At 41.7% G+C, this 14,891-nt stretch overlaps 2 protein-coding genes across 2 annotated transcripts; one reads left to right on the top strand and one right to left on the bottom strand.

The window, feature by feature from the left end:
• Positions 1-310: 310 nt before the first annotated feature.
• On the top strand, positions 311-2,723 carry LOC139434220 (uncharacterized). The gene is made up of 5 exons (XM_071203889.1): positions 311-471; positions 1,336-1,530; positions 1,621-1,697; positions 1,812-2,061; positions 2,646-2,723. The coding sequence occupies exons 1-5, from the start codon at positions 376-378 to the stop codon at positions 2,721-2,723; spliced, it is 696 nt and encodes a 231-aa protein (XP_071059990.1). The 5' UTR covers positions 311-375.
• A 363-nt stretch (positions 2,724-3,086) lies between these two features.
• Positions 3,087-5,565, bottom strand: LOC117451426 (uncharacterized). The gene is made up of 3 exons (XM_034089721.2): positions 4,877-5,565; positions 4,136-4,271; positions 3,087-3,926 (listed from the first exon to the last, which is right to left on the bottom strand). The coding sequence occupies exons 1-3, from the start codon at positions 5,467-5,469 to the stop codon at positions 3,174-3,176; spliced, it is 1,482 nt and encodes a 493-aa protein (XP_033945612.2). The 5' UTR covers positions 5,470-5,565; the 3' UTR covers positions 3,087-3,173.
• Between the last annotated feature and the right edge of the window lie 9,326 nt (positions 5,566-14,891).

The following is a 14,891-nucleotide window of genomic DNA, read 5'->3' as shown; positions in this document are numbered from 1 at the left end:
TTCGCTTTAATTACGAGTCGCAACCACTTGGAGCATTATCGCCTGTGACATCACTTACGCGAGCCAGAATGGGATTTGGGATTTGTAGTCTTTGTAGTCGCGTATTTTTCATAGTCTTATATTTCAACAGTTTTACGACAAAATGTGACTTTTTTGACATGGAACTTATTGTTTAAGATTGACAAACATCATATGTGTAGTTCGTGGCACAATTCAAACGGGATCAAAAGATACGTTTTCTCTCTCCATTGAATAGGCTACATGCACAGTCACTTCCGCATTCTACTCAGAGCGGCCGCTGCATTTCCTGTTGATGAAAAATGACGACCTTCTACACCCGCTGCCTACAAGAGCTTCCGAAATTAAAAATGTCGGATGTTCATCGGATTTGCCGGACGACTAAAGCCCCAGCCAGCAAACTCGATAAAGGCTTCAAATTATATGCTGCGTCATATATACACAACTATGAAGGTAAGAAGGTAACAGGTACTAACCAGCTAGCTTATGCTCCGGGTTATGCTAACGTTAGCTGTCAAAAGCTAGGTAACGCCAGAGCCCTATAGTATAACTACTATTATTATTATTATTATTATTATACTATTACTATAGTAGACTACTATAGGGCTCTGGGTAACGCTATGTACTGTTTCTGGTGTTAATTCTTTAAAACATTAGCCATTTTGCTAACAAATACTATCGTTTAATAGCCTTATAGCCTAGCCAAGGTTGTCTTGTTGTTAGCCACACTGCATAATGGTATCGGCTTTTGTAAAGCAATGTTGCCATAGATGTTTTGACGTGAGTATAGATCTAACGCTGTTGCTCTGTTTTTTTTCATTCAGTGTCCAATAAAGACAGGCTGACAGGTCAGCGTGAGAGCCTTGTGCTACAGGTCAATGAGGAAGAGCGAGACAGCACACAGTTTGAGTGTAGGCAGGCAACATTGCCACTGTGTTCCCCCCTGTTTATTGAGTTTCAGTTAAACATTAGTTTACCTTAAGGGAATCTCAACAGTGTCCTACTTGTCCTACAGTGTCCTACTGCTTTATCACAGCTGATTGGTCAGATATTATTACATTGATTATGGATGTGTAAGTATGGGGGTTCAAATATATAGTCAAAACTGCTTTAATACAATTTTCAAGGCATCTTAGTTTCCAAAGAAAGTTCATTGTGGTATTGTAGGGTAAGAGGGTAACACTAAGCATTCAGGAATACATGCTTCTTCTAGGATAATGGGTCAGTAAAAATAACCAATAATTCTACTCATAACCTCCTGGCTCATTTACCACAAGTGAGGTTACTAATCACTAGTATTTCTTCTCTCTTTTTTAGATAACGCTTCGTGATTCATCACCAGTGGTGCTCACGCACAACCAGTGCTCCTGTGTTGCAGGAACTGTTTTGTGCAATCACACAGTAGCATTGCTGTTCCAAACAGCACATTACACTGAACTGAACATGTCAGTTGTGCCACCTGTGCATAGCTGTACTGAATCGGAACAGCAATGGCACAAGCCGCGAACAATGGTAATTTCAATGAGGTTCAAATACTTGTAATCTTTCACAGAGTTTTTGTTTTAAAGTGACTCAACGAACAGTACTTGTCTTTTCCTTAAGGGTGTGAAGCCAGGGCCCATCAACTCCATGGTCTTCACCAAGCCTGTACCAAATAGGATGGTGCAGACTGGAGTAAGGTCAGTTTAGCTGGAAAATTGTGTTTCCTGTGTTTTTTAAATTCATAATTCTGGTGCTGTATTCCTAACCTTTGTCACATTAATGTGCTATATTGTCTTTGCCATTCTTTGTAGGAGTGGATTCTACAGAGGCATGGTGGGGCCATTACCAGATCCCTGCCTGTTCAGAGTTACGGAGGCATACTCAGCGTTCAGCATTGAAGACAGACCGCTTGTGACCACAATGAACATGAGACCTGACAAGCCCCTTGTGGAAAGTGCCTTCGGGATTGTGCAGGAGGGCAGTGTTCTGTCCTATCAGATGCCTGCTTTGACGTCTCGGTACACCACACTTCACACTGACACACCACTTGCCCATAGAGGGGTATGTGATCTTGCCATGTGATTTACCGCTGGTGTGCTCAGAAGAGGAGCAACTGCATATTAACAGCTTATCTGTTGATTTAGAAATGTCTCACAAAATTGAGGAGGCTACCCGTGAGCAAAGCTCTAGCTCAGAGTGGCATCTGCTCCGCAAACCCAGGGTTACTGCCTCTAGGTTTAGAGAGATTTGTCACGTCAGAGGTGAGAGCTCTGCTAACTCTCTTGCAGAGCGAATACTCAAAGGTACAAGGCAGACTGCAGAAATGAGGAGAGGTGCAGAGATGGAGCCCACAGTAGCAGCTGAATACAGTAGACTGGCAAACGTGAACTACTCCCCTTGTGGCCTTGTCATTCACCCCTCTACGCCCTGGCTTGGTGCCTCCCCTGATGGAGTTGTATTTGACCCAACAGAATATCCCCAATTTGGCCTTGTTGAATTCAAATGTCCCAATGTCCCAAATTATGTCGACTGCAAATATGTGCAGATGGAATGTGGCTCCCCTAAGCTCAAGAAAAGCCATGCCTATTACTGGCAAGTACAGGGTCAACTTCTTGTGTCTGGGATGCAGTGGTGTGACTTTGTAGTGTGGGCACAGGAGGACTACCTGGTGCAAAGAATATACACAGATCCAGAAGTGCAAAGAGCAATCAGAGAAAAAGTAGACTTTTTTTTTTTTACACATACATGCCGAAGTACCTGTCATTACAAAAGTAGTGGGCACTGCAGCCATTGATAACTCTGTGAGCAGTTAGCTGCTAGACCCTGGCTCAGCCGCCATTGTTTTTAGGAGGCAATCCCTCAATCATGTGTTCTGAATGACAACAAAATGTGATTTTAATATTTTGTTTTTGATATATATTGTTTATATTGTATATTGTTTGTTTGTTCACATTTCATATATGTAAATAAATATACAATTGTATTTAAAAAGACAATAAAGTGAAGTGATTTTTTTGTAATGAATAGTAAATCATTGCATTTGTAAGAAATCATCAACGCATTGTAATTTGCTATTTACCATTTATTCAAACAAAACACTAGCGTGTGTCAGGCAACACGGTGTGCTCGCCCAGCTTAATCACAGCTACCTGCACAGGTGTCATCATCTTGTCTTATTTCACCCATTTCTTGACCAGTGCTTTGTTCTGATAGTTTGACAGCATACATGCTACTGCAAACAGTTGGTTGATGTTGTAGGCATGGGACAGGAGGATGACGCCATCAAAAAGTTTGTTCTCTTTTATCCTCCTGATGACACGCTCCACATGAACCCTCAGTCTGGCAATGGCCTGTGTCTCCCTCACCTGATAGGCTGGCATTTGCTTCTGCTTCGACAGAAAAGGTGGGCAGTACACTTTGCATTTGCAGCAATCGCTGATCAGGAAGCCCTTATCTACCATCACTGCCATGTTTTCAGTCAACAACGCAGCTATTCCAGACTGTTTGAAAATCTCCTTGTCGCTGACAGAACCACCATACAGACTGGAAACAAATGTCACTGCGCCATGTGGGGCTATGCCAACCAGGGCTTTCATGGTGCAGTGAGATTTGTATGTAGAATACATTTCACTTTGGAGGAGGAGTGAGGATGGTGTTTGACACCTCAGCTCTGTGCAATCCAGGATCACCTGTGTGTCTGGGAAATCTTTGAAGGCCTCTGGGAGGTGGGCTTGAACTTCTGCAGGTGTAAGCCAGATGCACTGTGACCCCAATAAAGTTGTAAGAAAACTTGTCCATGTTGCAATGATGCGGCTCACAGTGGACTGGTGTACGTTGAAGCGGTTTGCAAGGTCCCTTTCTTTCAAACCCACCGACAGGAAGCAGAGAAAAAGGAAGAACTCGTCAATTGGCTGAAGCAGCTGTCTCTGGAAGATAAAAACAAAAAAGGGTACTATATTAATGTCATGAGTGTAGCACACGATGGGAAAAACATTAAGTTGTTTTAGTTCTCTGATGTATTCAAAAATGATTGAGTACTATAGCCTTTTAGCCTACACAAAAGCAATGAAATGTCAGAGAAACATTTTCCCTTCAGTTTGTGTTTAGAGTGTGTGTTAAAAGAAACGTAGCCTACCGTTGATGGACGTGCGTGTGTAACCACTTCTTCATTCCTCTTGGCAGCTGATATCGCTCTTGTGACACGAACCATTTTATAAATGGAAGGCTCAATCAGAAACCAGAAGGCCATCAGGTGGTTATAGCTCGGGAATCTGTACACAAAAGACACATGTCAGTCATTAATGACTCGTTAACTGACCACATGGGCTAATGCTTTCCTCTTGTTTGCTGTAATACATTACAATTCAAATAGACTGATTAAGAAGGCACTTGGTGCAGGTATAGTAATATACAGCAGTAACATGTAACAACTACATTAAAGCAGCAGTAATAATCTAAAACATAAAGGGAACATTTTACACAGAATGACTACTTTTACTCTTCATTCTTAAGTGTGCAACTGGGAGAAACGCAGTGGATATTGACATGTACTTTTACTTTGGTAAGGTTTTGAAGATTTCCACTTGTAGTAAAGTATTATCAGTATGTTGTTAGTATTAGTATGTTTTACTCCACCACATTTAGTTAACCTTCATAGTTTCTAGTTACTTATAAAAACACATGATTTATGATTCTACATGTTCAGTTCAGGAGTATTTTCAAACCATAGTATTTGTACTTATACTTCAGTTAAGTTGAGTAGCCTACTTATTCCAACACTGCATGCATATAGTCAGCAGTCAAACGGCAGGTAAACAGGATTCTTTATAAGCTAACCCATCTCAAAAACTTGGATAGAATTTAGCCAAAACATTACCTGGTATAGAATCGGATGTTGTCGTCGGAGCCAGCAAACCGCTGTAAGCAAAACTCTCGCTGGACTCTTAACTCCTGCAGTTGCTTCTGCAGATCCTCCACTGTTTTGGAGTTGTCTTCTGTAGCTTGAGAGGACATGTCCAGTGAAGCTGGTTCAGGGGCTGAGCAGTAATCATGGTCACGGACATCCATGTGCTCTTCCTGCTCCTCCCGAGAGACTGGTTCAGTGGGCCGCTCCCTTCTCTCCCAAACACTAGCCCGCGGTGTTTGAGCAGTGAAGTGATTCCACTCAAACAGAGTTGGTACAGCACCTTTCACAAGCCTCCTACGGCCATCAAGGGTTTTTGGCTCTATTAGTTGATCCGTAGCGAAGTGACGACTGCAGACCTTGGAGTGAGAGGAGATTGTGAAGTTATCGCGTCGTATTTTAACCAGCCACTGTCTTCGCAGCTCGAGTTCGGTCGGAAAGCCATGGAAACTTAGGACCCCGTTAAATTTAGCTGACGCCGTACAAAGTGGGACACAGCAGTGCTCGGAGTAGTTCTTTACTTGTCTTTGCAAATGCTCCGTTTTGAAAATCTTCCGTCGACTCATATTTAAACCATAGATTTAAACAGTAAAACATTTGTGGACGCTCAGCTACGCAGACCGGAAGCAAACCGGAAGCTCCCAAGCAGTATTACGGCTAAGGCGGAAGTACGTCTCAGACCCTAGTGCATGTAGCCATAGACATATAAAGAGTAGACGCCGCATTGGCTGCTGGGGCGCAAGAAATACGGCCGCCATCTTGGACCGGTCATCCTACCCATATTGTACAGACATTCTACCCATAGACAGCAGAGGTTTCAAGATGCCAGAGCACTGTGCAGCATATTGCTGTGCAAATCGGCGGACGATTGCGAACAGGGGTCGGGGGATTACTTTTCACAAGTAAGATTCAACATTATAATTGGTTGTATTTTGTAAATATAATATTATTGTACTGTATTGATGTCCGCCAGCGAAATCGTAGCCAGCAAACATTATGTTCATGGCCAACTGAGACTTTATAAATCGCTGCTGTAACAAGTGAATTTCCCCGTTGTGGGATGAATAAAGTAAAATCTAATCTATCTAGGAAGAAGAAGGAAGAAAATAAGCTTGACCTCCTTCTTAAAATGTTTTTGTGTTGACTCTCAAATCTCCCGTTTTTATTTTGAAGGTTTCCCAAAGACAAAGATATGAGAAAGAAGTGGGAAGTTGCTTTGAGGAGGGAAGGGTTCACTGCAAGCGAGTCATCCGTGATTTGCAGTGAGCATTTTAAGCAGGACGAGTTTGACAGGACAGATTGTCCGACTCAGAGATGGTGTTATTCCCTCCATCTTCAGCTTCCCGTTTCACCTCCAAAGAGTAGGTGTATCATCATAAGGTTATTAGCATTCATAAATGTAAATATTCTATTATCAATAACAGGGCAGGGTGACATACGTGTGTGTGTGTGTGTGTGTGTGTGTGTGTGTGTGTGTTTCAAGTATTCTGCTTTCTTATTTTAGCCAGAAAAGGGCAGGACTACGTCTCCTTCCAGAAAAGCTGAAGAGAGCCTGTCTGTGGCCCCTCAGGACGACCCAGAAGCTTCAACCTCACACTCACAACCTCAGCGTAATGATGTGAGTATTTCTATTTTCAACATCATTCATAATGGTCCTAGACAAAGTAAAATCTCTCTTGTTTGCTGCCACTCATATTAAACACACTCACAAATAAACACATACACACACAATTGAAGACATGTTGAACATGCATTCCTGGCACACTCACACACGCACACACACACACACACACACACACACACACACACACACACACACACACACACACACACACACACACACACACACACACACACACACACACACACACACACACACACACACACACACACACACACACACACACACACACACACACACACACACACACACACACACACACACACACACACACACGATGCTGGCAGTGGCTTTGACAGGTGATGACTATAAGAAAGAATGTGGGCCATACTCTAGTTGTGTCAAAGTGATGTGTGTGAAGTGAAACATCACTCAAACCATGTTCATCCCTCTTTCTAGGATCATAGCTATGTCTCGCCTGCTTCTCCTACTGCTCTTAAGGCCAGACTCAATGAAGCTTTAGCAAGAGTGGAGAGTCTCGAGCGAGAGAGGAAGAATGCCATGGCTAGAGAAAAGAGGGCAGAGACCACAGTGAGGACTCTTTTGGGGGATTTGAGGGAAAAGAACCTCATTAATGAAGAACTCAAAGAGGCTTGATTTCTACTCAGGTAAGATGAAATTAGCACTTTGAAATTCATGTACATCTTACTCTTACACTCTTTATTAAACTCCTTTGTTATTATATGAAGGGGACTTATTAATTTTTTCTCATACAATTTCAGATCTTCAAATAGACTTGAAGGCAAAGCAGGGCCATGAGTACTCCAAGGACCACAGAGAATGTGCCCTCACACTCCATCTACATGGTCCAAAGGCATACAAATACCTCAGAGAGACTACAACAAAAAGGTAGTCTTAATGTTGTTCAATTTCATTTTTGGAAATTACGGTTGCAAGTACGTTAAATAGCTACTTCTCAATTTTTTTACAGGTGGCTGTGTTCGGTGGATGGAAAGCCTGGCCTGAACAAGATGATGCTGGATATGCTGGAGAGAAGATGCCAGGACGACCAGGCTAAATATGGATGTGTTTCACTCATGTTGGATGACATGGCCATCAGAAAACATGTGCAATATAATCCACATAACCAGTCAATGTCTGCTTTTGTCGACATGGGTGATGGAAACAATGAGACCGATGCTGCTACTGAGGCTCTTGTGTTCATGGTGGTTGGCCTACACGGACATTGGAAGGCTCCCATTGCATATTACCTGACGAAGTATTTGTCACCTGAAACACAAAGGGTCCTAATCTAAATCTAAAATCTAATCTAATCTATCTAGGAAGAAGAAGGAAGAAAATAAGCTTGACCTCCTTCTTAAAATGTTTTTGTGTTGACTCTCAAATCTCCCGTTTTTATTTTGATGGTTTCCCAAAGACAAAGATATGAGAAAGAGGTTCTCAGTCATGCTTTGGAGGAGCCGCATGCACGGGGCATTCGGGTGTCATGAGCAACTTTGGGTAAATATGGTTTGGGCGGGGTGGTGTCATGTTCTTGTGTTTAACTTGAACATTTACATTTTTTATATAGATGTAGAAGTACATTTTCATTTTTTATGACATAGATATTCATTTTTACTGATATATAACTTCTGTCTATGTATAATGTATTATTGTTTCTTCATTTTTCAACTTATTAAAATAGCTGAGTATAGGCCTACACAATATGCTTCTCTATCATATATAGACCATTAGTGTTTTTTTATGTGTGTGTGTGTATATATTATATATCGTGTGTCTTTTGCAAAATACCTATCATACATAACATAGGCTATCAAATACCAGAATATTCTATTGCTGTTAAGCCTACTATGAATATTAAAATACGCCGAATCATGTGTCCGGTATCATGCCTACATATATGACGTTTGCAGAAACCCCCCCCCCGTGAAAATCAGTTTTGTATTCAGCGAGTTATGATTGATAAAATGCGCTGACACTTCATTGCGCCTGCCAGACAGATTACACTGAGTGGAGCGGGTGACCGGTCCGAAGATGGCGGCCCCAGCAGATGCGGCGTCTACTCTTTATATGTCTATGCATGTAGCCTATTCAATGTTAATTTTTCGCTTCCGGGGTCCCATGGGCCGGAAGTAGATGGGCGTGACTTCGCCTCTCTATGCCCCTCTGGTCATTATTTTTGTGCCACACACATTAGAGGCTTCTCAATACTCAAATTTCCCCTCCTCGACTCCCCTCCTCGACTCCCCTCCTCGATACTTAGACCCGCCCACAGGAGATGCGAGCGGAGGACCGAGGAGGGGAACCGAGGAGAGAGGAGGGGAAGCAGCAGACGTTTAAAGAAATGAGAACTCCTCTCCTCTGAGCGGTCATATTAAAGCGACGTCCGTTCATTATTACGTGGCAACAGCTGCATCAGCTGTCGAGTGTTTCGTCATATTTTATAATCTCTGTTAGATCAGCTGAACATTGTTCCCCCACATATTTACTTTGAGTTCATTGAGAGTGCGGTATAATGAGACAATACCAGGCTACAGATGCGGACACACAGACACACATATATTTATATAAATATAAGCAATTTAAAGTATGAGAGCACTCTCATAATAACGTAACACAATCAGAGACTGGATATACCCCCCCCCCCCCCCTCTCTCTGGTCGCTGAAATGGGGAATTGAAATTACGGGCCAAAAGTTGTATTTGCAAGTATTAAAAGTAAGGACATCAAACCAACTGAGACCCGTCTGTCCGCCGCACCTACACACAGTACAACACACACCTACACACTGTACCACACGCACCTACACACTGTACCACACGCACCGACACTATAGGCCTACCACACACATGCTTGGAACAATCTTCAGCAAGAATTGAAACTGAGCATCTCATTCCTCTGCATGTTTTTAAAGCTAGGGTAAATGAAATGCTTGCTGATACAATGGGCACTTGTAAATGTCTATAACTATGTATCCTGTAAATATAATGTATAATGTCCTTATTGTTTTATGTTTCATGTGGGACCTATATGCTGCAGGTCTCCCTTGAAAAGAGATCTATGATCTCAATGGGACCAATCTGGTTAAATAAAGGTTTGAAATGAAATGAAAACACCTACAGCTCTTAAAGCATAATCAGGCAACAGCCGTTGTGTATTTTATTGTGAAGCACTAAATGTTCTTAGAAAAATATGGACTCTTTGTAGATATCTACTAAACTAAAGCAAATAAAGAGAGTAGGCCTGTTATACTGAGTGATATATATTTTACACACTGCTCTGCTTTCTGCACGGACCTCACAGCTGTTCTCTCTGTAAACATCGCGTTGCGATGAGAGCAGTTTCTAAAATAATATCCAGGGGATGCATGCAGAGCTGTCATTGGCTGAGATAAGTCCGGCCGTGCGTCACGCCGCCACCGTTCCCGGAAATGCATCCGCGGAGGACCCGTGGAGGAACCATCAGTGTATCCTCGGTTATAGCTCCTCCAGAGAGCCTCCTCGACGCTCGATCCTCGGTGTGCATTTAGAGAAATGAGACGTCCTTCAAAATGGCACGCTGAAATTCATTTCCGGGTCACTACCGGAGGACCGAGGAGTCGAGGAGTTGAGGAGGGGAAATTTGAGTATTGAGAAGCCTCTATTAAATAGGACTTAATACTCTGAGCATGCGCAGTGTAGTTTTTACAGTCACCATTGACTTAAACAGGGAGAGGGAGGGGCAGGATCGGGTTTTGTCCCACATGGCTCGAAACAGCTCAATAGGCACACTGTAGACACTAATTAGAAGAACACAGACTAAAACAGCAATGTACAGACGAATCAGATGATTAAACATGATCTTAAAATATATTTTATATTTTTTTTTATTTTTTTTTTTCATTTTTTTGTAATCATTATTTGTAATACTTTCTGCTGACACTAGGTGGGGCTGTGCCCCACCTGCCCCTAATGACCAGTCGCCACTGCCTATCTGATACTTTTGTGACCGGTGTCTGTCTGCGTTGTGTATGTTTCTCAAAGAGGACGGCAGACGGTATTTGAATTAGTTCATCCCAAACAATGCCACAAGTGCACACGCACGCACGTGCACAAAACCGGCAGACAGGTCTACAAAAAAACTACCGTTATGCTTTAGTTACTGTGCTGCAAAAAGCAGACGGTGCTGCGCTCAACACACACAGACTCAAAACAATGGACACACAGGCATATAAGTAACATAAACAATGGATAGGCCTACTGTAAGTTGCATAAAGGCTTGAGCTAGTATTGCTACTAAGCAGACAGCACTGTTTCTCTCTCTCTCTATCTCCACTTTCAAAATCTATTTAAATCTGAAAAAAAAATATAGCCTACTCAGGGGTGGATCTAGAAAAATATTCATGGGGTGGCAAGAGGGTGGCAGGAGATTTTGAGGGGTGGCATCGCCTGGTAGAAGTATATGCTGATTTAATCGCAGTCAATGTTAACTTGGAAAGCCAAAATATTTATATTTTAACTGAATAACATTAGGTGACATTATTGTGGCACATCAGTAAAGCCTTAAATAGAAATATATAAGATGGCAGACATAATTGAATGCATTTTAACTGGACAATAACTGAATTAGTTTGTTTCACTCTTAGACCAGGGGTACCAAATGTATGCAGACTGCTGCAATAAGTACATTAATTAACTGTCTCATCGAAGTTTGTCTGAATTAATATGATAATATTAACAATTACATTATTCCTATCAGCTGTCAATCACTGTTATGATGCGGTGATTACCATTCTGTTCAGCAAAACGCCTCACAAACTGATTAAGATCCAAAGCTTTAGTGCGTTTTGATTCAATGCTGAGTACAGCCAAACTTTACAGTCTCTTCTCTGTCATTGTAGACCGCAAATACGTCATTCCTTCCGTCTACAGTACTTGGGTCCGGATGCTTCTCGTTTTGCGCTGTCCTGTTCAAATGAAATCGCCGCCAATCATATTTCCACGCTCGCGCCAGGGCCGGGGGAGGGGTTCAGGGGCGGATCTAGACAAATATTCATGGGGTGGCAAGAGGGTGGCAGGAGATTTTGAGGGGTGGCATCCCCTGACAGAAGTATATGCTGATTTAAATCGCAATCATATCAATCAATTAGGGGTGTAACGGTACACGTACCCGTACTTAAATTATTCGGTACGGGCCCTTCGGTTCGGTACACGTGTGTACCGAACGAATATAGCGTTAAACGTAAAAAATTGAGAACATGAACAACTTTCTGGAAGTAATCTATATCATTTAATTTCATTGGACGAGAGGCATACTATGAGAGCTGGTCACAGGAATGCGTTCAAATGTAGTCAGTAATTTGAGGAACTGTCGAAATGGCGAACGCAGATAAAGTTGAGCTGAAAATCCTCCAGCATCATTGAAGTCTCCGGTTTGGGAACATTTTGGTTTCGCAGTTACGTACAAGGATGACGGACAAAGACAGGTGGACCGAACCAAAGCTGTTTGCTGGCATTGTTCAACTAACATTGGCTTACGCGGCTGGCAATACATCACAATAATTTGAAAAGGCATCACCCGAATGTGAATATCACCAGTACCAAAAGAAAAAAGACTGAAGTGCAAACCCAACTCCCACTAGCATGTAAGCCTCCACCACTCGCAGAAAGTTCAGACCGAGCCAAAGCTATTACAAACGCCAAATATCCTTATGTTGCCATGTTAGCAAAGCGCTACCTGGCTGTATCTGCTACCTCTGTCCCTAGAGAGGGTGTTCTCCACGGCAGGAGACATTGCTAGTGCCAGCAGATCTGCCCTTTCGGCAAGCAATGTGGACAAGTTCATCTTTCTTTAAACAACATGAAAATACAATGACAAGCAAGTCATAATGTCAAGCTGGCTGCTTAGGTACTAGTACAGTTCAAATACAGATTATTTCAGTTCATCGAAATGCTGCACCTTAATGTTTATTTTACTATATTTTGTATTTATTTGAATACATTAGTCACAGTTTAATAATAATTAAAAAAAATATTTAATGTTTTGTGATAATTGTTTCTGCTGTACCGAAAACGTACCGAACCGAACTGTGACCTAAAAACGAGGTACGTAAATGTTTGTGAACCGTTACACCCCTACAATCAATCTTAACTTGGAAAGCCACAATATTAATATTTTAAATCAATCACATAGGTGATATTATTGTGGCACATCAGTAAAGCCTTACATATAAGGTGGCAGACGTAATTTAATGAATTTTAACTGAACAATAACTGAATGAGTTTGTCTCACTCTTAGACCAGCAGGGGTACCAAATCTATGCAGACTGCTGCAATAAGTACATTAATTAACTGTCTCATCGATGTTTGTCTGAATGAATATGATACTATTAACAATCATATTATTCCTATCAGCTGTCAATCACTGTTAATAAATAATAATAATAATAGATTTAATTTGTTAGCGTTTTTACAGGTGCTCAAAGACGCTTTACAGATATAGTGAAGAACTGTATAAATGAATATGTTATGATTAACATATTCATTTATTATTGAATAAACTATATTTTTTGGAGGAGTTAATGATGAATATTCATCAAGATGCTTGCTCACCCTCCTTCAAATTTGAAAAACAAGTAATTATATAATTATTGATATACAGTTACAACCTTGACTTTACATCAGAAAGAACAAACATTAAAGAAGTGACTAACTGCATCAGTTAGGGTTAAAAAACGTGTATTCAGCTAAAACATAAACATCGCTGCAGTTATTATCCAGTGGAAGGTCCTTACCTACTGGCCTAGTTAAATCAAAGTGGTTACTTTCTGTTGGCTGGGCAGTGTAGTTTTACACGCTGTCTGATTTTACTTTCTCAGGACTTAAAACTGTTTTTTGGGGGCAGACCCCCACAAAGAAAAAAATATATACACGCATTCAAGGTCATCATCTTAACAGTTTGTTATTCTCATCGAGTCATCCGTGAGCAGAGCATCAAGTTGACATGTCTATTACAGCTGAATGCAGCGATTACTATTTTGTTCAGCAAAACGCCTCACAAACTTATTAAGATCAACAGCTGTAGTGCGTTTTGATTCAATGCTGAGTACAGCCAAACTTGACATTCTCTTATCTGCCATTGTAGACCGCAACTACCTCATTCCTTCAGTGCTTGGGTCCGAACGAAAGGCTTCTCGTTTTGCGCCGTTCCCCCGTTCAAGTGAATTCGCCACCAATCATATTTCCACTCTCGCGCCAGGACCGGGGGGTTACATGACGTGCATCTTGTGGTGCATTCACTTGCACTCGGACATTAGAGACTTTCTCTCATAAATGTCCGATGAGCCACAACTTTTCTTTCAAAACAAAGATGCCAACTGGGGTGGCAGCTGGGGTGGCAAGGCTATTGTTTAGGGTGGCAGTTGCCACCCCATGCCACCCCGGTAGATCCGCCCCTGGAGGGGTTACAAGGCTCGTGTCTTGTGGTGCATTCACTTGCACTCGGACATTAGAGATTTTCTCTCATAAATGTCCGATGAGCCCAACGACCACTACCCCACTGCCTGATATCATTAGAAAGCTAGGAATCTCCTCTTTCCTGACAGTGTATACAACTCAAAATGTGTCTTCAGGTCAATGCGACTGATTTTGATAGAGCTAGTCACATATGAGGTGGTCCCCGAAAATCCTTGATAATAAAAAGTGGATTTTATTTAGCTTTTTTCCACGGACCACCTGCAGTACCCTCGCGGACCACCAGTGGTCCGCGGACCACAGTTTGAGAACCGCTGGTCTATGGTATTGACCCGTAGTGTCTTACAAAATATATAGCTATATAGATTGTTACAATATATTTAAAGGTCGTTGAAATTAGAGGAAGACATTTTCACCTACAAGACCTTCAAGTTGTATTCCTGTCTATATTCTGAAGCTTTCTTTTCAAAATATTTTTATTAATTTCTTGTTCAAGACAGAAATGCCACAAATTGGCCAAAACAGTGTCACAATACAGTGAGTTGTGCAAACATGTAGCATTACATAGAAAACGTGAAGACATTTTATAGTAAAACAAAAACAAAAATACACCATCAGCAAAGAATTGTGAACAAATAATTATGCCGGAGATGGCCCATCCCTCCCCATCCCTCCCCGTTCCAGTGGATGATCAAACTAATTATATAGCACATTGTCCAGAGTAGAGAATATAATTACTATATGTTGTTATATATTAAAATGGAGTCACACTGTTTTCATGTCAAGGGCCAAGTAACCACATCAAGCTACTTTGGTCTTATTAAAGTAAGCCAAGAAGGGACCCCAGGTCTTATAGAATTTCTCATCAGAGCCTCTGATTGAGAAGCGCAGCTTC

The sequence above is a fragment of the Pseudochaenichthys georgianus genome, chromosome 8, assembly GCF_902827115.2.
Source record: "Pseudochaenichthys georgianus chromosome 8, fPseGeo1.2, whole genome shotgun sequence".
Taxonomy (NCBI): Eukaryota; Metazoa; Chordata; class Actinopteri; order Perciformes; family Channichthyidae; genus Pseudochaenichthys; species Pseudochaenichthys georgianus.
The sequence above is the reverse complement of the archived record's forward strand: the minus strand, read 5'-3'. Positions and strand labels throughout refer to the sequence as shown.